The 24,613-nt window shown below is 48.0% G+C and overlaps 1 protein-coding gene across 1 annotated transcript in view; it reads right to left on the bottom strand.

Annotated features, from left to right (window-relative positions):
• USP22 (ubiquitin specific peptidase 22) overlaps positions 1-24,613 on the bottom strand; it is an 84,181-nt gene that overhangs the window by 47,994 nt on the left and 11,574 nt on the right. The window contains exon 2 of the mRNA XM_059668328.1: positions 4,963-5,095. Coding sequence (XP_059524311.1) covers positions 4,963-5,095 — 133 coding nt within the window. The remainder of the gene's footprint in view (positions 1-4,962; positions 5,096-24,613) is intronic.

Here is a 24,613-nt window from a genome sequence, read left to right as displayed (position 1 = left end):
CCTACTCGGAGCCTAGAGACAGAGCCTAGCGGGAGAACATGGCAAGGGATCCTGGACTGAACCTGACTACAGAGATTGGCAGGAGAACCTGACTGGAACCTGGACACTGAACCTGGCTGGAGATCTCAGACAGAACCTGGCTGGAGAACCTAGCAAGAGAATATGGACACAGAACCTGGCTGGAGATCCTAAGTAGAACCTCTCTGGAGATCCAGACCAGAACTTGGCTGGAGATCCGGGCTAGAGATCCTGGCTAGGCTGCTGATCAACTGAACGCTATCTCCGTGTCATTCCTTCTTCGCCGACTCCGTCCACACTTTTGGGGACCCCTGGACCTGCTGGGGCTGGACCCCAGCAAGCCAACAGTCTGTTCTGATTATCTATGAGTCCATTTCTATTTTGTTTATTAGGTCCACACATTAAGTGAAATCATATAGTACTTGTATTTTTCTGTCTGGTTATTTTCCTTAGCATAATACCCTCTAGGCCCATCCATGCTGTCACAAATGTAAGATTTCATTCTTTTTTTTTTTTTAATATATTTTATTGATTTTTTACCTAGAGGAGGGGAGAGGGATAGAGAGTTAGAAACATCGATGAGAGAGAAACATCGATCAGCTACCTCCTGCACACTCCCCACTGGGAATGTGCCCACAACCAAGGTACATGCCCTTGACCAGAATCCAACCTGTGGATAGGCCGACGCTCTATCCACTGAGCCAAACCGATTAAGACAGATTTCATTCTTTTTTATGGGCAAGTAATATTGCATCATATATACATACCACATTTTTAACCACTCAGCTATTGATGGGCACTTGGGTAACTTCAGTATCTTGGCTATTGTAAATAATGCTGCAATGTGCATAGGGTGCACGCATTCTTTCAAATTAGTGTTTTGTGATTGTTTGATAGAATGTCAGAAGTAGGACCCAGCCAGCCAGGGCGCGTACAGGCGGTAAACCATCGATGTTTCTCTCTCACATCTCTGGTGATTACTGATGTGGAGCATGCTTTCATGTCTGGTGGCCTTATGTATGTTCTCTTTGGAGAAGTGTCCATTCAGGTCCTTTGCCTACTTTTTTATTGTACTGTACGTTTTTGATGTTGAGTTTTATAAATAGTTCATACATTTTCGATATTAACCCCATATCAGATTCATCATTGGTGAATATGTTCTCCCATTCAGTGGGTAGTCTTCTCATTTTGTTGATGGTTTCCTTTGCTGTGCAAAACCGTTGTTTGATGTAGTTAGATCTGTTTCGTTTTTGTTTTTCTTGTCAAAGGAGACATATCAGAAAAAATATATTTAGAGAAATGTCTCAGATTTTATTGCCAATGTTTCCTTCTAGGAGTTTTATAACTTCAAATCTTACATTTAAGCCATTAATTCAGATTGAGTTTATTCTCATACTAGAGGCCCAATGCATGAAATTCATGCATGGGTAGGGTCCCTAGGCCTGGCCAGTGATCAGGGCCAATCTGTGGGGCGACTGGCAGAGCGATCAGGGGGCCCCCGCTGGCACCTGCCTTGGCCAACCTGGTGCTGCACGCTCGCCAGCCCCACCCCCTGCTGCCACCACCAGTCACCTCCCACAGAGGGAGACAACCAGCAGGGCAATCGGGGGTGGTGCCAGCCCGCTCACTAGCCAGCTATGCCCCCTGATAACCCTGCCACACCGCCAACCGCCTCCCTCTGCAGGGCAACTGGTGGGGCAATTGGGGATTCCCCCTTCCTCCCACCCCCGCCCCCTTGCTGGCACCTGCCTTGGCTGGCCTGGGGCCTGGAGACTGGGGGAAGCTCCTGCATTGAGCGTCTGCCCCCTGGTGGTCAGTGTGCATCAAAATGACCAGTCATTCCACCGGTAGTTCTGGCATTCGATTTGCATATTAGACTTTTATTATATAGGAGATGGTATAACAAGGTGGTTTAGTTTTATTCTTTGCATGTATCTGTCCAATTTTTCCAAAGCCTTTATTGAATAGACCACTTACCTTTACCCACCCCATTGAATGTTCTTGCATCCTTTGTCATAGATTGACCTTTTTAAAAAAGATTTTAAAATCCTCACCCATGGATAGGTTTTTATTAATTTAAGAGAGGAAGAGAGAGAAAGAAAAAAATGGATGTGACAGAGAAACATTGATCAGTGTGTCCCATACACACCTTGACCGGGAATCAAACACACAACCTTTTGGTGTAAGGGAGGACGTTCTAATGGAGCCACCTGGCCAGGTCTTCATTGACCATTTAGACTCAGGCTTACTTCAGGTTCTGTTTCCATCATAATTGTAGCTACTGCCCTGGCCAGTTTGCTCAGTGGATAGAGCAATGCCCTGCAGACCAAAGGGTCTCGAGTTTGATTCCAGTCAAGGGTATGTACCTCGGTTGCAGGCTTCTTCTGGGCTGGACCCTGGTCAGGGCTCATGCAGGAGGCAACCAGTTGATGTGTTTCTTTCACATCGATGTTTCTTTCTGTCTTTCCCTCTTCCACTCTCCTGAAAAATCAATGGAGCCCTAGCTGGTTGGCTTAGTGGATAGAGCATCAGCCTCCAGACTGAAGGGTCCCAGTTTCGATTCTAATCAAGGGCACATGCCTGGGTTGTGGGCTAGATCCCTAGTAGGCGTTTGCAGGAGGCTGCCAATCAGTGATTCTCTCTCATAACTCATGTTTCTCTCTCTCTCTCTCTCTCTCTTTTTTCTCATACCTCTCTGAAATCAATAAAATACATTAAAAAAATGGAAAAATATCCTTGGGTGAGGATTAATAAAAACAAAAGTAATTCTACTGAAAACACATGATATTAAGGCAGCTTCCCTGTGTCCGTAATAAAACAACTGGCTCATGAACACATCATATAAGATAGAGATCCGTGTTGTTTTAACATCAATTTGCTTCCTAAAAAAAATTTTTAGGAAAAATCAGACATGCACTGTGTCAGTCTCAACTTTACCTTCTGTATGTACACTGCTTACAGGAGCTTTAAGGGATACAATCAGCACAGTGACTTTGTAATCTGTGAAATACCATTTTCAATTAGGACGACATGAAGCATTTTGTGGTACATTCTTTGGCTTACACCTTTTGAAAGTGATTTTCTTAAGGATACCCTGACACTCTCACAAATTTAACAGAAAACACTATTCAGAAGGAGACAAATGTTTAACAACCACTCTAAGAAAATAAAACCACGAGCAGAACCGTCCTTTATGTCAGTGGTTCTCAACCTGTGGGTCGCGACCCCTTTGGCGGTCGAATGGCCCTTGCACAGGGGTCGCCTAAGACCATCCTGCATATCAGATATTTACATTACGATTCATAACAGTAGCAAAATTGCAGTTATGAAGTAGCAAGGAAAATAATTGTATGGTTGGGTCACAACGTGAGGAACTGTATTTAAAGGGCCGGAAGGTTGGGAACCGCTGCTTTACGTGAAGTTACAGACATGTGAGTGTCCATCTGTAAGTACGAAAGGGAGCCCTATCCGGATGCCACACAGTGCTGTATGTTCATGAATTTGTATTACTCAGAACAATAAAATCCATTACTGAAAGCAAAAAATCGCCTATGTTCATAACTCCATGTTAACATCAGTAACCTAACACCGCATTTCAGATCTTTCTTTGTGAATATTTGCCTAACCTAAATGCTAACTATGTTTTTCAAAGGGAAAGTTGAGGCTCTAATAATCCATTAAAGAAAAAGCACTTTTCAAAGAAAGTTAGCAGGATATAGGGGTCAGCCATCATAATTTATAATTAAATATTACATCACCGCCTGGCCATCATATCTCAGTGGTTGAATGTCAACCAGTAGGTCACCGGTTTAATTCCTGGTCAGGGCACATGCCCAGGTTATGGACTTGATCCCCAATGTGGGGTGTGCAGGAGGCAGCCAATCGATAATTCTCTCTCATCACTGATGTTTCTATCTCTCTCTCCCTCTCTGAAATCAATTAAAAAAATATATATATGTATGTGTGTGTATATATATATATATATATATATATATATGTTATATATATACACTAGGGGCCCGGTGCACGAAATTCGTGCACTGGGTGTGTGTATGGGGGAGTGTCCCTCAGCCCAGCCTGCCCCCTCTCACATACTGGGAGCCCTCAGGCATTGACCCCCATCACCCTCCAATCGCAGGATCGGCCCCTTGCCCAGGCCTGATGCCTCTGGCCTAGGCGTCCGGCCCGGGCAGCGGGGACCCGCAGCTGCAGCGGCCCCACGATCGTGGGCTTCGCTTTAGGCCCAGGCAAGGGACCCCTAGCTCCTGGGACTGCCAGCTTCGACCGTGCCCAGCTCCCATCACTGGCTCCACCCCTACTTCCTGCTATCACTGGCCAGGGCGGAAAAGGCACCTGATTCTCCGATCATGGCTGGGGGGCAGGGCAAAGGCGGCCCCAGGGCCGCCTTTGCCCTGCCCCCCAGCTCTTAGCTCCCCCCTGGGTTACCGATCACTGTCAGTGGCCGGGGGCTTCTTCCTGCTTTCCCCTTCACCTCCCTGCATTGTGCCTACATATGCAAATTAACCGCCATCTTGTTGGCAGTTAACTGCCAATCTTAGTTGGCAGTTAATTTGCATATAGCCCTGATTAGCCAATGAAAAGGGTAGCTCGTACGCCAATTACCATTTTTCTCTTTTATTAGTGTTGATGTGTGTGTGTGTGTGTGTATGTATATATATATATACACACATACACACACACACACACACACACACACAAAATAAAAGATTACATCACCAAATTAAATGCCACAGGCAAGCTGGGTAAAACAATCTGTTTGAGTTAACTTTATCTTTCATTTCCCCTGTGAAATTTCACAAAAGAAGGCCACAAATTATTTTAGACAAAAGAAGTGGACTTTTAAGAGAGTGGAACTGCAAATCTAAATCCAGACAGCAGAGAGGGCAGTAACTCTTCCCAGCACTGTAGCAGAGGGTGCCTTACCTAGGTTGTGCCGTTTGGACTTCGCATGTTCGTGAATGTGCTTCTTTGTGAAACAGCCAAAGAAGACACAGTGGAGGCAGGAGTGCAGCCTGCTCAGGTGGACTCCACAGACGTGGCAGACGCAGGACTTGGCCTGGAACATAGAGAAGAGAATGAAAACCAGCCCAAGTCCTCAGAGAGAAATATGCAAGGCGAGCCAGGGGGTCCGTCCACAGGGGCACAGAGTGGGCGGGAAGGGAAGCAGGGACTTTCCTCCAAGTCTCATTTTGCTAAAAGATCATTCTGTTCATACATTCAATGGCCCCCAGGCCCCCGAAGGCACTTCCTTCATTTAGCTCAAAACTACCTCCATGTAAGAAAACAGTCCACAATTCACCAAAACCTGGGAGCTCCTTGGATGTGCCCCACATGTGGCTTTAGAAGCGAAGTCTGCATTCTGTCTACACCAGCCGACAGGCTCAGGCTCAGGCCCAGGCCCAGCCCCAGCCCCAGCTCCGACCTAGCCCCATAGCAGGCTAGCAACTCACAGCCTATCGGCTCTGAATCTGGGTAGCATTTTAAATTTGATAACCCCCAATCACAGCACATTTAGAAGCAATAAACAGACAGAGAGGGACATGATCCAGAGCAATATACAAAAACAGGAAAAGGGAACAATTTTTTGGCCAAGAATTAGACCACAGAAACAGAACTTTAGTCACAGCAATCATGAGCACAGGGGTCAATAATTCTCATACACCCACACCAACCAAGAAGGTCAGCTTTCTACCACAGTAAGGCAATCACACTTACTTTAAATACTAGAGGCCCAGCACACGAAATCATGCGTGAGTAGGGTCCCTAGGCCTAGCCTCCGATCAGGGCCATGTCTGCCGCCCTGCGCCGCTCCAGGACACCCAGTGACGCTCGCTGCTGCCGCCCTGAGACACTCCACAATGCTTGCCTCCGCCGCCCTGCAAAGCTCCGCAATGCACACCTCTGCCACCCCAAGCCGCCCCGCCACGCTCTCCACCGCCGCCCCATGACACTGCCCGCCCTGCAACACTCCGCAACGCTCCCCGCCCCATGAAGCTCACCACCGCTTGCCACTGGACGCTCACCGCAGTTCGCTGCTCACCGCCCACTGCCGCTCAACAGTCACCAGTCCTGCCACACTGCTACCCCCCCCCCCCGCCCCCGTTCACCATGGTTCCCTGTTCGCCATGCTGCGATCAGAGCCTGCGGAGCGGGGTGGGGGACCAAGAGGTAGGTGGTCAATGCCCGCCATGGCGACTGGTCAAGCGGTCTTACGCTTATGGTCCTGGCCTTTTATTATATAGGACTAGAGGCCCGGTGCACGAAATTCGTGCACTGGGAGGTGGGGTTCCCTCAGCCCAGCCTACCCCTCTCACAGTCCGGGAGCCCTCAGTGGATGTCCTATTGGCCACAGTCTGGCAGCAGAGGATTGGAGCAGGCATCCCTTGTGTGTGTGTGTGTGTGTGTGTGTGTGTGTGTGTGTGTGTGTGTCCCCACTGGGGGTCTGCCCCCAGCCACATTGGAGGCTCAGAGGAGGCACTGTGTGTGTGTGTGTGTGTGTGTGTCCCCACTGGGGGTCTGCCCCCAGCCACATTGGAGGCTCAGAGGAGGCACTGTGTGTGTGTGTGTGTGTCTACTGGAAGCCTGCCCCCAGCCACACTGTGGAGGCTTGGAGCAGGAGCCCCTCTGTGTTGATCTCTCAGGCTCCTGGCCTCCACTGCATGTTGTTCTCTCCCTTGAGCTATGGCCAGGATGGGGGTTCTGCTTGCAGGCCGGGCTTTCCTGCTCCCGGATCACCATGGCGACCAGGGAGCAGGCCCAGCTGGGGGCTGCCCACAGGCCGGGCTTGTTCTCCTGCTCCCAGGTCTCCATGGCAACCGGGGAGCAGGCCCAGCTGGGGGCTGCCTGCAGGGTGGGCTTTCCTGCTGCCCGCAGGCCAGGCTTGCTTTCCTGCTCCCGGATACTCATGGCGACCGGGGAGAAGGTGCAGCTGGGGGCTGCCCGCAGGCCGGGCTTGCTTTCCTGCTGCCAAATCAGGCGCAGCTGGGGGCTGCCTACAGGCCGCACTTTTCTACTTACCGATGGCCGGATCACCACAGCGATCCAGGGCCCAGCGGCACTTTCCTGCTCTCCAATAGTCATAGGGTCCCGGCTGGGGGCGGGGCTTAGCAGTGCAGGGCTTACGCGGCACGGGGGTCCCGGCTGGGGGCTCAGGTGGCACACAGGGGTCCCAGCTGGGGGCGGGGCTTATGCCCCTCTGCCCAGGGCTGCACATGGGGCCCGGATGGCAGCTCGCACTGTCCCGCCCTGCCTGTAGTATAGGATAGAGGCCTGGTGCATGGTGGGGGCCGGCTGGTTTGCCCTGAAGGGTGTCCCGGATCAGGATGGGAGTCCTGCTTGGGTGCCTGGCCAGCCTGGGTGAGGGCCTGAGAGCCATTTCCAGGCTGGAGGGCAACTTAAGCTCCCAGCCTCTCCTTTTTTTCTTTTTTATTCTGGAATTTATTTACCTTCTATAGCTGTCACTGGAGCTGAGAGCCGGCTCCAGCTCTGAGGGCTGAAAGCAGGTTTCTGGGTCTGTTTGGCTTCTATAACTGAAACTCTGTTGCCATCACAGCAGCTCTAAGCTCTGAGGCCGAAGCTGGCTGAAAGCAGGTCTCTGGAGCTTGTTTAGCTTCTATAATTGCAACATAGCTGCTTAGAGTGCAGCTCAGAGGCTGGCAGCAGCAGGCAGGGAACGTTGGCTTCCTGTCACTGGAGCAAGCAAGCCTCCTGTTCACTTCAGCTGAGTGGCTGCTGACCGCCATCTTGGTTGGCAGTTAATTTGCATATTCTGCTGATTAGCCAATGGGAAGAGTGTTGGGGTTATGGTCAATTTGCATGGTTTTCTTTTATTAGATAGGATAAGTCCCATGAGATTGTCAGATTGAATATCCAACTGCTAAGATAATACTGCACACAGTATATAGCAAACTCACTTCTATCTTAACTGGGAGGGGGAGATGAAGGGAGGCATAAACTGGGTATGGGGAAGGGAAGATTAAAATTGAAAGGGCCTCTGCCCAACCGTGTGGCTCAGTGGTTGAAAGTCGACCTATGATCCAGGAGGTCACTGGTTCGAGTCCCAGTCAGGGCACATGCCCAGGTTGTGGGCTTGATCCCCAGTGTGGGGCGTGCAGGAGGCAGCCGATCCATGATTCTCTCATCGTCAATGTTTCTATCTCCCCATCTCCCATACTCTCTGAAATCAATAATATATTTTAAAACAAAAATTGAAAGGGCCTTTAAAAATAATAGCAGGCACCAACATTACCTGCTACTTGCTGAATGCTCGCTAGACACTGGACAGTTATTCTCATTCAATCTGCACAACCACCCCATGAAGAAGGCTTGAAGGCCCTCTGACATTGAAAAAATTTAGTGTACATGCTGTGACAATACAGCCAGCTAGAACGTGGACCAGGACCTGCCTGATCCTAGGAGCCCACTCGACCATGTAGCCAGAGGCTGCCCCTTCTAAGCTTCCCTCTGCACACACAAGACCAAGCAAGGGCTCAGCCCAGAGGGGACAGGCTGAGCCCTCACTCATGTGGAGTGCAGGGCCTGGGCACTAGTCTGCAACCTTTCTTTACATAAAACAGAAACCATGGGAAACTGTCTTAAGAGAGCTGCACAGGGGTGTTAATAACTTGTGCGGCCTCCAGAAGAGGCAGAATCAGTGGAGAGGAGTTGGCGGGAGGGTGTGTGGAGTGTGGAGGTTCACTCCATAAAGTGAGACAGCCCTGAGATGAAGCATTGGTCAGAGAGAACTGTGAACACCCTAAGACCATGACACAGGGTGCACTTTCCATCAGTGCTCAGAGTGCACTCCTAGCCTGCAACCATGGAGAGGCCCATGTCCCCCTTACCCTCCAGCTGGGGAGAGGCACACATCCTGTCCCCTCACTTCTCCCCACCCCCCCTCCCCCACTTCAGCTGGGGAGAGGCACATGTGCCCCCAGGCACACTTCTCAACAGCAGCATCAGCAGCACAATGAACGCTGCAGGGCTGAAAGTTCTGTCTGTACTTGGAGCTGTATGCTGTGTGCAGGATGTAAACCAGTGTCTAGGGCCTCCACCCACTAGGTCACAGAGCACACTCTTCCAGGTGATAGCACTGCAGGGCCACAGGGGGGAGGCCACAGAATGTCTGATGCTGCAGTAAGGCACTGCCATTGCCTCCTCACTGCTAGGCTCTATGGGCCCTTCCTTTGCCTCTGTAACTTCTTTCCTAAGTTCATTTCTTCTACAAATTACTTCTTTATCTCTGTGATTTTCCGAATAAATGTTCTCTTACCCCCCCCACCCCCCCGCAAAATGCCAAAGCAATAGAAGTTGTATCATCTATTTACTCTTCCCAATGATCAAAGGAATTAACTAACTGTAACTGCTTTCAGTAATACAGAGGAAATTTTAAAATTGCTAATCTATACATATAAAAGGCTAATATGCAAAGTGTCTCCTCAGAAGTTCAACTGGGAATTCGATTGCTCACTATGATGTGCACTGACCACCAGGGAGTGGCACAGAACAAGGCAAGCAACCAGTGGTGGTGGCGGGGCGCTGAAGAAGTGAGGGAAGGAGGAGGCGGGGGGGAACCACATGGTGGCTGCACGCAGCCAGGCAGAAGGGAAGGAGGAGGCAGGGAGGCGGGGAATCTGATCGGCCCTGATCACTGGCCAGGCTTAGGGACACTACCTGTGCACGAATTTCGTGCACTGGGCCTCTAGTACTGTTATATTTGATGTGTAAAAAATGACATTTACAAGTACTATGGAAGATTTCATTCCTTTAGTTACAAAACCTGTTAGGAACAAAGTCCTAGAGATTTTTAGAATACATTTACTGTTAACAAAACTATAGATTTTAGTAATAAAGTAAGGGCAGGATTAAGAGGTGTCCTTTATTTTCACTACTTTATTGTTAAAACTTTTTCTTTTTAATTTTTTATCACTAATTTAAAGGCATGACCAGAGGATTTTTTAAATCCTCTATGAGCTTAATAAATCCAATTCTCTCCCCCAATATATAAAATAAAAAGTTCAAGGCTAGCATTACCTTGAAAATATATACTGTATTTTTCATTGTATAAGACACCCTCATGTATAAGACGTCCCCCACTTTTCCCAAATTAAGAAATCATTATTTTAAACATAAAACAGAACACATTTTATTTAGTAATTACTGCAGCTAATGTTTACGTACCAGGACTATGATACTATGCAGCATATCACTTTATGCAGCCTCTGTTGCATCACTGCTCCGTTCTTCATCACTGTTAGTTCCAGGCACATCAATTTCTCCAACTTCTATTGTGTCACTGCTGTCTTCTGAGTCACTGTCTGTATACGTGAGATCATCCTCATAAACTGGTGGCATTTTCTGACTTTGTTCATGTTCTCATGGCCAACCAAACTCTCCTCATGAAATTGAAGCACCATTTTGCCTTTCCAGCGTCCATTTCACTTGCAAACATTCTTGCCTGACCTTGAATAAGCGTGGTTGACACACACAAGCCCCTTGGCGCTGCTCCGTAATCCAAGTCTTAAGCCTCTGCTCCACGTTTGCCCATTTTGCTGGTTTTCCTCTTATGGCCTTCTTCTTTTGTGGCATCGTAAGGAGTTGTTCTTCCTGTTTTCTCCACTGTCTGATCATACACTCAGTGGGAAGAGGTCCAAATTGTCTCTTTGCAGCACTATTTCCTTGCTCTTTTGCATAGCGGATTACATCTAGTTTGAATTTTGCAGAGTAAGACAATCATTTACCAGTATTTATCTTATTACTAAGTGCCCAGCACACAAAATTCATGCACAGGTAGGGTCCATAGGCCTAGCCGGCAATCAGGGCTGATCAGAGCCTGCCGGCCGGGGCCTTCCTTTCACGGAGGCCGGCTGCCAACTGGGGCCTTCCTTCTCCGGCTGCTGGCTGTCAGGTGGGGCCTTCCTTCATTCCACACCATCCCTTGGTGGTCAGCACACGTCATAGCAAATGATCAAACTCCCGGTCTAATTCCCGAAGGGGGATTTTACATATTAGCCTTTTATATATATAGATAGAAGATTTGGTGACATCTTTATGGGCTCAGAAAGCTCTGGTCCCTGTTGCATCTGCACACTCTCCACCTCCATCTCCAATTACAGCATCAGGTGATGTCAGTAACAATAAGACTCATGATTGGAGGAAGCCTGTCTGACAAGGTATGGGCAGCTATGCACCCACACGGCTCCCTCCTCGGCCGAATTCCATGTGTAAAACGCCCCTCGATTTTCAGTCTAACAATTTTATAAAAATATAGCGTCTTATACATGAAAAAATACAGTACTCATCATGATTCTTAGCAAGATAAGTACACAATTTTAACACTTAACACTATTATTTTCCCTTAACATGAAAATTTTGTTTTAAAAATCGACCAAAGTTAAGCCCTGAAGTTTAAATGTAAAACTGCATCACCTGTTCTGTTGCAGAACTTCATTAAAGAAAAAATCTGCCTAAACAAAAGGTACTTCAAGAATTTCTGCTGCACAAAAAGGAATTACAGAAATTAAACAGAGGCCAATTAGCAACAACTACAAATACAGAAAGTGGTCATGTCCTGCTGTTATCAGTCAGGGAAAGAAAGCCTTAACACGTTAAGCGCCCAGGCTGTTTTTCCTTCCGGACGGAAAGCAGTGTCAGTCACCGGTGACTGACTGGGTGCTTAACGTTTTGAATATAAACACCCACCACAGAGTCCCATGCAACCAGGTCTTTCCCATTAAGTGAAGCCCATACCCCACAGGCACTGAGAGGCAGGGAGCCCGGCTTCAGGCTGGGTCCCAGGAACACAGAGACGGAAGTCAGAAACCAGCTATCCACATCACCAGTGACCATCGCACTCCAGACACAAACAAGGCCTGAATTATCTGGTGCTTTCTAACTAAGAATGAACGTACAGCAATACCTCCTAGAAGCCACTGACTCTAGCAATGACAGGGGTAAGAAGGATAAAGTCGCTGGGCAGTTCTGGCACAACTTGAATATAAAACTGAATTAGTAACAAGAATGAGTATTATATACAAATGAAAAAAAAATCGCTAAGTCTGTGCTGAAATTAATACCATACAAACACACACGTTACCAGGCTTCTTTACCAGAGAAGTCCATCTAATAAATATAGCAGGAAAGACAAAAATACAAAATCTTCATTTTATAATCACAGTAACACCTGATTCAGGCAAGAATTATCGATGGCTGCTAAAAACATGTGGGTAAAAAACACCAGGTAATTTATATTTACAATAACTGAAAGGTGGAAAGAGCCCAAATATCAAATGATGTGTGAATGGATACACAAAATGTGTTATTATCCACACACTGGGAGGTTATTCAGCCTGAGAGAGATGAAGTGCTGACATGTGACAACATGGGTGAACCTTGAACACATTACACTGAGTGACAAGTTATGACATGAAGCTCACACTATACATGACTCCATTTACACAAATACTCGGAATAGGTCAATCCAGAGACAGGGTGGAGACTGCACGTGACCAGAGCTGCGGAGAGAATGGGGAGCAGATGAAATGCTTTAGCACTTGACAGAAGTGGAATAGTGAGTGCACACTTCTGAATATGCTTTCTGACATGTAACATAAAATTAAACGTAACCAAAGTTAAGCCCTGAAGTTTAAATGTAAACTGCATCATCTGTTCTGTTGCAGAACTTCATTAAAGAAAAAATCTGCCTAAAGAAAAAATACTTCAAGAATTTCTGCTGGCCCTAGCCGGCTTGACTCAGTGGATAGAGTGTCAGCCTGTGGACTGAAAGGTCCCGGGTTCGATTCCGACCAAGGGCACATGCCTGGGTTGCGGGCTCGTTCCCCAGTGGGGGGTGTGCAGGAGGCAGCCAATCAATGATTCTCTCTCATCATTGATGTTTCTATCTCTCTCTCCTTCTCCCTTCCTCTCTGAAATTAATAAAGAAATATATTTAAAAAAAAGAATTTCTGCTGCACAAAAAGGAACTACAGAAATTAAACAGAGGCCAATTAGCAACAACTACAAACACAGAAAGTGGTCATGTCCTGCTGTTATCAGTCAGGGAAAGAAAGCCTTAACACGTTAAGCGCCCAGGCTGTTTATTTGAACAATTCAATTCATGTAACATAAAATTAACCACTTGAACAATTGGTTAATTTTATGTTACATGAATTTCACTTCAATAAAACTATATTAACATATTTACATGCACACATGTGATGCATATTAGGGCAGGAATATCTCCAGTTTCAAGGCATCAGCACAGAGACCACTGTTGCTGACTGGAGGGAACTGCAGTCCAACAAGGCTTGCCCTGGGCCTAACCATGAATACAGTGGGGCCTTGACTTACGAGTGTCCCGACTAACGAGTTTTTCGAGATACGAGCCGTCTCTCGGCCGATGTTTTGCTTTGAGTTGCGAGCTAAAATTCGGGTTACAAGCAGCTTCAGATACCCCACCGCTAGTTGGCGCAGCAAACGTCACAGTGAATGTCACAACATCAGCCCAGCATCACGTGTCTCACTCGTTCACTTTTTGATTTGACATACGAGTAATTTGAGTTACGAGCTCCGTCACGGAACGAATTAAACTCGTTAAGTCAAGGCCCCACTGTACTCAGACTAGGCCAGATGGAGCTCTTTAAAAGTATCTATGCAATGAAAGCCAGAATAGGCCAGGGAACTCTTCGAGATGCATAGAATCTAAAAAGACATGAAAATAAACACAATGCAAGATCCTGGATTGAATCCTATATCCACTTTTTTAAGCCATGAAGGACATTATTGGAACAACTGCTGTATTTAAATATGAACAATATGTTAGGTAACACTATTTCACCCACATTAAACTTGCCGAGTGTGGTCACTGTCTTGTGGTTCCACAGAAGAATGTCCTGGTTCTTAGGAGATGCACATAGGGATAAACTATCAAGTCTACAACCAACTTTCAGATGATTCACAAAAAAAGGTACAGAGAAACAAAGCGCAAACCAGCAAAACCTGACAATCTGATCAGCGGTTCTCAACTGTGGGTAGCGGCCCCTTTGGCGGTCGAACGACCCTTTCACAGGGGTCACCTAAGACCATCCTGCATATCAGATATTTACATTATGACTCATAACAGTAGCAACATTACAGTTATGAAGTAGCAATGAAAATAATTTTATGGTTGGGTCACATGAGGAACTGTATTTAAAGGGCCATAAAGTTGAGAACCACTGATCTAGATAAATGTGGAGAATTTTTATTTTAGTATTCTTGCTATTTATGTAGTTTCATATTTTAAAAAATAAACTAAGGGAAAACTATTGAACTGAATATATACCTTGTAACTCAATAATTCCATTCTGTTTATACTTAACAAAAACAAGACTTTTTAAGGAATAGAAATGTGTATGTTAAGGACACCAAAAGACATGTAAAGAAAGTCATGGTAGCAGTCTTTATAATGCCCCAAACCTAAAAAAAAATGCTCATCAGCAGTAAAGAGAATAAACTGTGGTGTTTAGCAGAATACTCCAGCGATGAAAAGGAAGCCACGGTGTAACCAGCAGCATGGTAATCCTCACAATGGAAACTTGGGAAACCGGCCACTCGGCTAAAGTGAGAAGCAGGAAGGTAAGTAGTCATGTAAGGCCAGGTGTGGGCACCCTTGAGGGTGGAGGGCTGGGACCAGGGAGGGCGCGTGGATTCGGGAGTGCTGGGCCCACACCTTTGCACAGTGGAGTGCAAACCTGTTCACTTCATGAAAATTCATCTAGGTGTATGCTTTCTTTAGGGAGGGAGGAAGAAGCCATACTCCTATATAATAAAGAGCTAATATGCTAATGGTCGTGACACCCTCACACAGTTCAGCAGGAGGCTGCGCGTGGCGGGGCGGAGGGAGGGCGGAAGCGGGGAGGCATCTGGAGGAGGGACCATCCTGTGGTGGGGAGGGCAGGGGTGAGAGTCTGTAGCGCCCTCCTTATCAGTCCTTCGCCACCCACCGCTCGCAGAGCGCCCCGCCGCCCACCTGCGAGGGGAAGGAGCACAGCGCGCATGCCACCAGCAAGCGGCACTAAAAACTCTGCAGCAGGCGCAAGGCTTCCGTGCTCCCTCCAGCACCATGACAGGGCGAAGCCGCCACGTTGCTCCAGAGACAGGGCGGAAGCCGGTAGGCGCCAGAAGGAGGCAGGACCAGCCCAAGGCGACTTGTGGGACTGAGGATGGGGCTTGAAGCAGCCAGAGAAGGTCAGAGGGGTCGGGCAGGGGGCCAGGCACGCTCCAGTGCTGAGTGGAGAGGTTAGGGTGTCAAGGCGAGGCAGTGGGTGGCAGGTGGGGCGACCGTGGGTGGGCAGGGCCACGTGATTTCGTGCACTGGGCCTCTAGTACAAAATAACACACAGAGGTGTAATGTACCTGGGTATATTAAGAGAGATCAATGAAATGCTATGAAAATTAAAAGAACAATCACACCTAATTAAGGAGGATTGGGGGAAATAATAAAAAGTTTGTATACAAGAGGTGGAATTTGAGCAGAGAGCTCAAAATTCTATGTAATCCTATGGAATGTTTCTTATAAAGGGTACTGGTGGCCCGGTGCATGAAATTCGTGCACTGGGGGATGAGGGCGTCCCTCAGCCCGGCCTGCACCCTCTCCAATCTGGGACCCCTGGAAGGATGTCCTACTGCTGGTTTATAGGGATCAGGCCTAAACCAGCAGTCGGACATCCCTCTCGCAATCCGGGACTGCTGGCTCCTAACCGCTCACCTGCCTGCCTGCCTGCCTACCCCTAACCACTCTGCCTGCAGGCCTGCTCGCCCCCACCTTTCCTCCCCACTGGCCTGCTCACCCCCAGCTGCCCCCCAGCTGGCCTCCTCACCCCAAACTGCCCCCCCACAGTCCTGATCACACCCAACTGACCCCCACTGATGGCCTGCTTGCCCCCAACTGGCCCCCCGATGGTCTGCTCACCCCCAACAGCCTCCACCCACTGGTCTGATCACCCACAACTGCCCTCCCCTCTTGGCCTCTAACCACCTCTACCTTGGCCCTGCCACCATGGCTTTGTCCAGAAGAACATCCAGAAGGTCTCCTGGAAGGTCTCCCAGTCTAATTAGCATATTACCCTTTTATTAGTATAGAGGCCTGGTGCCAGGGTGGGGGCTGACTGGTTTGCCTTGAAGGGAGTCCCAGATCAGGGTGGGGGTTCCCTTGGGTCGTGTGGCTGCCTGGGCAAGGGACCTGTGGTGGTTTGCAGACTTGCCACGCCCCCATGGGGTGAGGGTCCCCGCTGGCAGGGCATGCTGAGCCTGGGTGAGGGGCTGAGGGCTGTTTTCAAGCTGCCACACCCCTTCAGGGTGGGGGTTCCCACTGGGGTGCCTGTCCAGCCTGGGTGAGGGAATGATGGCTGTTTGCAGGCTGGCCACAGCCCCTTCTGGATGGGGGTCCTGCTGGGGTGCCTGGCCAGCCTGGGTGAGGGACAAAGGGCTGTTTTCAAGCTGGCCACGTCCCCCAGAGACCCAGGCCCCCAGCCCCTCCTTGAGCAGAGGCCAGGGCCGGCTGGAAGCTTGGGTCACCCCCAGAGACCCAGGCTCCTAGCCACTCCTTCAGCAGCAGCCAGGAAGCTTGGCTTCCTCCGTCACCAGGGGCAACTCAAGCCTCCAACTCTGTGGACACCGCCATCTTTGTTGGGTTAATTTGCATAATCACCCTGATTGGCTGGTGTGTGTAGCAGAGGGGCGGTCAATTTGCATGTTTCCCTTTTATTAGTGTAGACTAGAGGCCCGAAGCACAAAAATTTGTGCACTCGGCGGGGGGGGGTCCCTCAGCCCGGCCTGTCCCCTCTCGCAGTCTGGGACCCCTCAGAGGATGACCCCCTGCTGGCTTAGGCCCGCTCCCCGGGGGATTGGGCCTAAGATGGCAATCAGACATCCCTCTGGCAGCCCAGTAGCCCTCGGGGGATGTCCGCTTGCCAGCGGGGAGCAGACCTAAGCTGCAGTCGGACATCCTTAGCGCTGCTGAGGAGGCAGGAGAGGCTCCCACCACCACCGCTGTACTGGCAGCCATCAACCTGGCTTGTGGCTGAGCAGAGCTCCTCCCATGTGAGAGCGCCCTGACCACCAGGGGGCAGCTCCTGCATTGAGCATCTGCCCAATGGTGGTCAATGTGTGTCATAGTGACCAGTCATTCCCAGTCCTTCTGTTGTTAGGGTCAGTTTGCATATTACCCTTTTACTATATAGGATAGAGGCCTGGTGCACGGGTGGGAGCCGGCTGGTTTGCCCTGAAGGGTGTCCCAGATCAGGGTGGGGGTCCCGCTTGGGTGCCTGGCCAGCCTGGATGAGGGGCTGATGGCTGTTTGCAGCTGGTTGCACCCCCTTCAGGGTGGGGGTCCCCATTGGGGTGCCTGGCCAGTCTGGGTGAGGGGCTGAGGGCCGTTTTCAGGCTGGCAGGTGACTGAAGCTCCCAACCTCTCCTTTTTTTCTTTTTCTTTTTTTTTATTCTGGGATTTATTCACCTTCTATGGCTGTCACTGGAACTGAGAGCCAGCTTTAGCTCTGAAGCTCGGCTCCAGCAAGCAGGTATCTGGGTTTGTTTGGCTTTTATAATTGAAACACTGTTGCAACTCCAACTCAGCCGGCTGGCTGAAAGCATGGGGTTTTTTAGCTTCAATAATTGCAACATTGTTTCTTAGAGTGCAAGCTCAGAGGCCGGCAGCAGCATGCGGGGAACTTTGGCTTCCTCCTTCACTGGAGCAAGCAAGCCTCCTGTTCCCTTCAGCTGCCTGGCTGCCGGCCGCCATCTTGGTTGGCAGTTAATTTGCATATCTCGCTGATTAGCCAATGGGAAGCGTGTCAGAGGTATGGTTAATTACCATGTTTGTCTATTATTAGATAGGATGATTGCAATTCACATGAAGAGAATTAAAGCAAAGCAGAAAAATACTGCTAGGAGAAAAGGACTCACTAACCACCTAATTTCCTCCTCTGGGAGCTGTGTGTGGGCAGGCAGGCCGCCAGCTGAGGGTGGGGTTAGCACTCACCAGTACAGAGTTTGCTGAGCTGGTGGATCAAACAGCTGAGACACTCCTTCTCTGACATTAATTAAGTAGCCAACCAATAGGCAATAAGCATTGAATACAGGAAACAAATCCTTTGTTATGTATTCATAAAGTGTCACCATTGTCTTCTGCATTATTATTTCTCCCTGTATCACCACTGTCCATTACAATAACCACTAACCACATGTGACTATGGAGCTCTTGAAATCAATAAGCATATCCTCAGGTGAGGATTTAAAAAAAAAAGTATGTTTCTATCTCCTACAGCTACCATGAGAATTAAATAAGCTGATGCTGTAAAGTACTGGGAATACTGTCTGTGCACGTTAGGGTCTGTAGTGGGCGGACAGTGGCCCCACATCCTAATCTCCAGAACCTGTGAATGCTTCTTTTTTGCAAATGTAATTAAGGGTCTCAGAACACGTATTTTTGTATATGTCATTAAGTTAACCCTTTTCGGTCCAACGTCGAGGCTGACTCGACAGACCAGGCGCTAGTAGCAGGTCCAACTTCGAGGTTGAAGTCGACACCGCAAACCGGTTCAACATTCAATCCCGTCAATTAATTTGGACCAGACTGTTTGAATTCCAAAAAAGAAATTGGACCGCAAAGGGTTAAGAGTCTTGAGATGAGACTGTACTTGATCATCTGGGTGGGTCACAGATGTCCTTAGAGAGGAAGAGAGTCTAGACACCCCAGTGAAGGCCCTGTGAGGAGGTAGAGACTGCAGCAAGGGCCAGGCTCCAGGCGCGGAGGCGGCCAGCAACGAGCCCTCCCGTGGAGCCTCTGGAGGCACAGCCCGGCCAACACCTTACCGGAGCCTCTGGCCTCCAGAACTTGTTCTAAACCACCAAGTTTGTGGTCATTTGCTACAACAGCCACAGGAAACTAATGCAGGGCTCAGGTTAACTATTTTTATTCTAACTCCTTTCTATAACACTGAGAAGGTAAGAAACTAATTCCCCAAACACCCTTACATCAGACTCTGCTGCTCTACGCGGTTGGGAAGGAAGGGTGGAATGTCTCCTGCGGCTTGCAGGCGAGGGGTCCATATGGTTCCCATATCACTGATCTCTTAGCTTCCTGTTGTGGAGACTGTGGGCAGAATTCTGGAGACTGATGGACATTGCTTAAACATAACCTAGAATCTATTGCTCCGGGAGCCTTTGCAATAATTTCTGTATTACATCCCTTTTCCTATAAATTAATTCAAGTAGATTTCATGGCCTGCAAGGAAATACTGAAACATAACAAGGATTAGTGCATGACAGGCCCCTGAAGTCAAACATGTGTGGCTCACATCAGGGTGATAACTCAGTTGTACAGTGAATTGAGCCCAGTGTAAAAAAGTGGAAACATGAGATAGTCTCTTAAGAGCTGACTGACATTTCGCACATTGCACCCCAACTTCCAACGACTGTTGGTCTGGGAAAGCCTGACATCTACAGGAAGACACGTTTACTAATTCCTGTGCATTCTCTTCAATGAATTTTTCAAGGGCTCAAAATACTTTTCTACCATCCTGAGTTTTGATATAAGCAAAGAGACAGGTATAAACATTCCATCATCTACAGGACAGAGACATTAAGAAGCAAAAAAGTTGGCCAAAAATAGACAATCTCCTCAAATAAATTCCCAACCTCAGAAAGCCAGACTAAGACTTTTGCATCTCAGAGTTAGGATGAGTCTAGGACTTCTCTCGTCCAACACCTTCGTCTATAAAAGTGACGTGACTGTGTTGCTGCGATATAGTAAGAAGTGGGTACTCGCTTCTGGGTGGTGAATGCAACCAGGAGGGTGGTGTGCCAGGCTCCACAGGGACACAGCTCCTGGGCGCTGGGCCTTCCAGCCCTCACCCGTGCCCTTTATAAGAAACTGGTAAATGTTAAGTAAGGATTTCCCTGAGCTCTGTGAATCACTCTGGCAAATCGTGGAACCTGGACTTGTCACTATATCTAAAATTGGGTCAGTCTTTTGGGACAAAACCCTTAACCTGTGGATCTCTTGCAATCTCCAGGTACTGTCAGAATTGAATCAAATGTATAGGACACCCAGTCAGCACCCACCAAAATTAGAGAATTACTGCAACTGTTAGCATATCATAAAAACAAAAATTTAGTTTTAGTTAAAATTATTAAGTTAGCTACTTTTAAAGTTGTGGTTGCTTTGCCTATCACAAAGCAAACTATAGCTAGAGGTTAAGAAAAGAACATAGCCATGTCTGGGAGCCTGGAGACCTGCCAGTAAAACAGGTTTCCGGGAACAGACTGACTGAGATGAGAAGATGCAGGTGGTTAAGCCCAAGATGGACATCTAGATCTGTTTCTCAGCACTCTGGTAACATCGCTGACTCACAATCCCAAGATGTGTTACGGGCTCTGGTTTTTTCGGAAACAGGAACAAAGACCCAGGGGAAAGCAAAACCAATTAAGCCCAACTGGTGTGGCTCAGTGGTTGAGTGTCAACCCATGAACCATAAGGTCACAGTTCAATTTCCGGTCAGGACACATGCCGGGGTTGCAGGCTTGATCCCCGGTAGGGGGCGTGCAGGAGGCAGCCAACTGATGCCTCTCATCCATGTTTTTCACTCTCTTTCCCTCTCCTTCTCCCTCTCCCTCTCAACTCAATTTAAAAAAAAAAAGTTAAAATAAATCAGACTAAGAAAATCGTCGGAGCTTCAACATAACTGACCAATCAATGCAGCCCACCTCCTTGAAACCCTTACTTGTGATTTTTGTCCTTAAACAGAGTCTTCTTGAAGGCCACTGGGAGTCGGGTCTTTGAGCCTCCTTCCTCTGGTGCCTGGGGAATATGTTCTCTTTCCGTTCACTGTAAGCTGGTATCAGTTTACTTGGTTGTCTGCGTGCTGTGTGAACAGACCCCACTTCAGGGCCAACATTGCTTTGTATTGGACACATTCCAGAATAATGTAGTGGGAGCATGAACTTTAAAGGAAGGCCCACACCTGGCACTTAAAATCAGTGTCCCTAACAGGTTAGGCTTGCCTGCCAAGCCTACCAGAAAGTGCATATGATAAATACCAACACCGAAATGGAATTATACTTGAAACATGCTTTATAAATGTAACATGCTATGTAACTACAAGTACTGCTACTGTAAGTGAGAAATGAGTGAAGCTCTGGAAAGACTCCTGGACTTGCCCAAGGTCACACATTGCAAAAGCCGGGCAAGGGCAGTCCCCATGGTGCTCAGTTATAATGTAAATGTTAAGTCACCTCCTAAATGTCAATTAAACATGTATGTAAGGAGCATCCAGATTATTCTAAAACATTCATTTTAACCTGTGGTTCCTGTCCTCCCTCCCCCACACAGATCTTTTGAGAGAGCTGCTAACAATATTCCTGACACCCAACTCCGTTTTAATGTATGTTCTCTGCCACTCTCCACTGCCGGTGCTGGAAGGGCAACATCAGAGGCAAGGAAGACCTCACATATCTGTAAGGCCCATCGTTTCAGGCCCTGAACACTAAACTTATTTACTTTCTGCCGAATCTTCTGCGTGTCTGCCCCACGCCTATCCCATCAGCTCTGTGCGCAGAAGACAGTCTTCACAGAAGACACGCTGCTACTTACAGTCTCACCCAAGGGCCAGGCCTAGGTGTGGAAGGAGGTCTGTAGACTAGGAGGTTCAATGCTGTGGCCCACTGGGGTTTTAGAGCAGGGACCCTTCCACATAGCAGAGGCTGTAGTAGATGCATGACACTATGCATCTGCAAAACCCACTGAACTTTACAGCATAAGAGCAACCTTTACTATGTAAATTTTTAAATAATTGGTTAGGCAGTCAGAGGGTGCCAGGATGGAATGCAGGCTATGAACAAAGAACCTGATTGGTTGGTTACAAATGTATGCCATAACCTTACTGAAAAGAGCGTAGACAAAGTAACTTGAAACGGATGGAGTATATAACAAAAGGCAAAATACATACTTAAGCACTGTACTCCAGGTGATAGAGTTGTTGCCCAAGGGGGTACAGATGAACAATTCTGAAACCGCCACACGTCACTGTGGTTAACCAGATCCATGCATGGATGGGGGTGATGGGGGCTAGGTTTCCCAGGTGCACAGAGCAGCTACAGAGAAGCAAGACAGGAAGGCCAGGATGATGCACGTAGTGCTGGGTCTGAGATGGAGACACCGCATGAACTCAGGTAGTTTAATATGGGTAGAGATACGTATACTGAATTAATTATAGTAGGTCCTCAAAAAACATCAGTTACTTCAGCGACCACTTCATTATAATGTTAACGATGGGGGGGGGGGGGGCGCAGAACTGATTCCCAGCTATGGCCACTGTCTGTGGCGTTTGCATGTTCGCCCCATGCCTGCATGGGTTTCCTCTGGAAACTGTTTTCCTTGCACGTCCTAAAGCTGGGCATGTGAGGTTAACTGACATGTCTAAGTTGTCCCAATAAGAGCGACTGTGGTTGTGAGTGCCCTGGAATGGAAGGACCTCCTGTTCAGGTGGGCTGTTCCCTTGCACTGGCTGTGCGTCAGAACCCACGGTTGGAAAATAATTACCTTTTTTTAAATTATATTTTTATTGATTTCAGGAAAGGAGGGAGAAGGCGAGAGAGAAAGAGAAACATCAATGATGAGACAGAAGACAGAATCATTGATCGGCTACCTGCTACACGCCCCCTACTAGGGATCGAGCCCACAACCCGGGCATGTGCCCTAGACCAGAATTGAACCTGGGACCTTTCAGTCCATAGGCCAATGCTCTATCCACTAAACCAAACTGGCTAGGACTACCTTACTTATTTTTATTAATCATTCTTAAATGTATATATAGCTCACACTTATTACAATGCTTAATATTAGAACTGTTTTGGGATCTTTATTTAGAAGTTTGGTTATGTTTTTGTGACCACATGCCATAGGAGCTCAGCTCTCATTTATATCAACTCGTGTTTGGTAAAACTGGTTTCAATAAACGTTTCACTTAAAGTCGCAGTTCCCAAGGATCTACTGACAGACATTAAGTGAGGAATTACAGTATGACATGTGTAAGCACGACTTAGTAAGCACACATCTGTTTCCTAGCTCTGTCCCTAAAGGTCAAGAAGCCAAAACCTCCAGTATTAACAGCAGCACAGCCAGTGCCCACACAGTATTTTCAAACTCCATCTCCAAGAGGAAAAATCAGGGCCCCTTGGAGCAGATTCTAAGGTTTGAGCAGAAAATACACAAAAGGAGCCTTGAACATCTTACAATACCAGAAAGGAAGAAAGTGCTCGACAACAAAAAACAAAGGACAAGGGGCCCGAGCCGGTTTTGCTCAGTGGACAGAGCATCGGCCCACAGAATGTAAGCTCCCAGGTTCGATTCCAGTCAAGAGCAAGTACTTCAGTTGCAAGCTCAATCTGATCCCCGGCCCTGGTAGGGCTCAAGTGGGAGGCAACCAACTGATGTGCCTCTCTCACACGATGTTTCTCTCTCTCCGTTTCTCCCCCTCCCTTCCACTCTCGCTAGCAATCAATGAAAAATATCCTTGGGTGAGGATTAACAAAAAAACAAGTGACAAGGGTATGTAAAGAGACGCAGAAGCCAATTGGAAGAGCTCCCAGAAGCTAAAGCCAGAACAATTTGAACAACAAAATAAGTAACGTAGTAGGCACCGACATAAACGACTGAATACATGCATGGATGAGCAAGGACAAACCTTCCTGTAAAAAAAAATCCCTAATCCTTTCTGTAGAGATACCTGTCCTCAGGGAGGGAGGGAGCACTGCCACCAACACGCTCAGGCCTGTGCAGGGGTGGCAAGGAGCAGCCTCATGGCCACAGGTCTGGCTTCCATCAGCAATGGTAAGTCTACCTACCATATCCCCCCTGGGAAACCTGAGGAGGGCACTCAGCCTCTGTGGTCTTCCTCCCAGACCTGTAACTATGAGAAAAACATCACACAAACGCAAATTAAGGGACATTCTACAAAATAGTTGGCCAGTACTACTCAAAACTGTCAAAGTCCTAAAAATAAGGAAAGTCTGAAAAATTGTCACCATCTGGAGAAGCCTGAAACAGGATGGTAAAGTGTAATGTGTGCCCCGCCTGGGGTGCCAGGGAAAAAAGGATTAGGAGAAAACAAGTAAGATCTGAATAAAGTGTGAAGCTTAGTTAATAATGATGTTATCAAGCTCGGTCATTAGTTGTGACACATGTACCACAGTAAAGTAAGATGTTAATCATAAAAATTGTGTTTGAGATATGGGAACTTGGTTGTTTTTGTAACTTTTCTTGAAATCTAAAACTATTATTAACTAGAGGCCTGGTGCATGAAATTCGTGCACGGGGGGGGGGGGGCGCGGGGGTGTCCCTCAGCCCAGCCTGCACCCTCTCCAATCTGGGATCCTTCTCACAATCCAGGACTGCTGGCTCCCAACTGCTCTCCTGCCTGCCAGCCTGATCACCCCCTAACCACTTCTGCCTGCCAGCCTGATCGCCCCGAACTGCCCTGCCCTGCCGGCCTTATCCAGCCCCTAACTGCTCTCTCCTGCTGGCCTGATCTCGCCC

This window comes from Myotis daubentonii, chromosome 16 (genome assembly GCF_963259705.1).
Source record: "Myotis daubentonii chromosome 16, mMyoDau2.1, whole genome shotgun sequence".
NCBI classification, from domain to species: Eukaryota; Metazoa; Chordata; class Mammalia; order Chiroptera; family Vespertilionidae; genus Myotis; species Myotis daubentonii.
The sequence above is the reverse complement of the archived record's forward strand: the minus strand, read 5'-3'. Positions and strand labels throughout refer to the sequence as shown.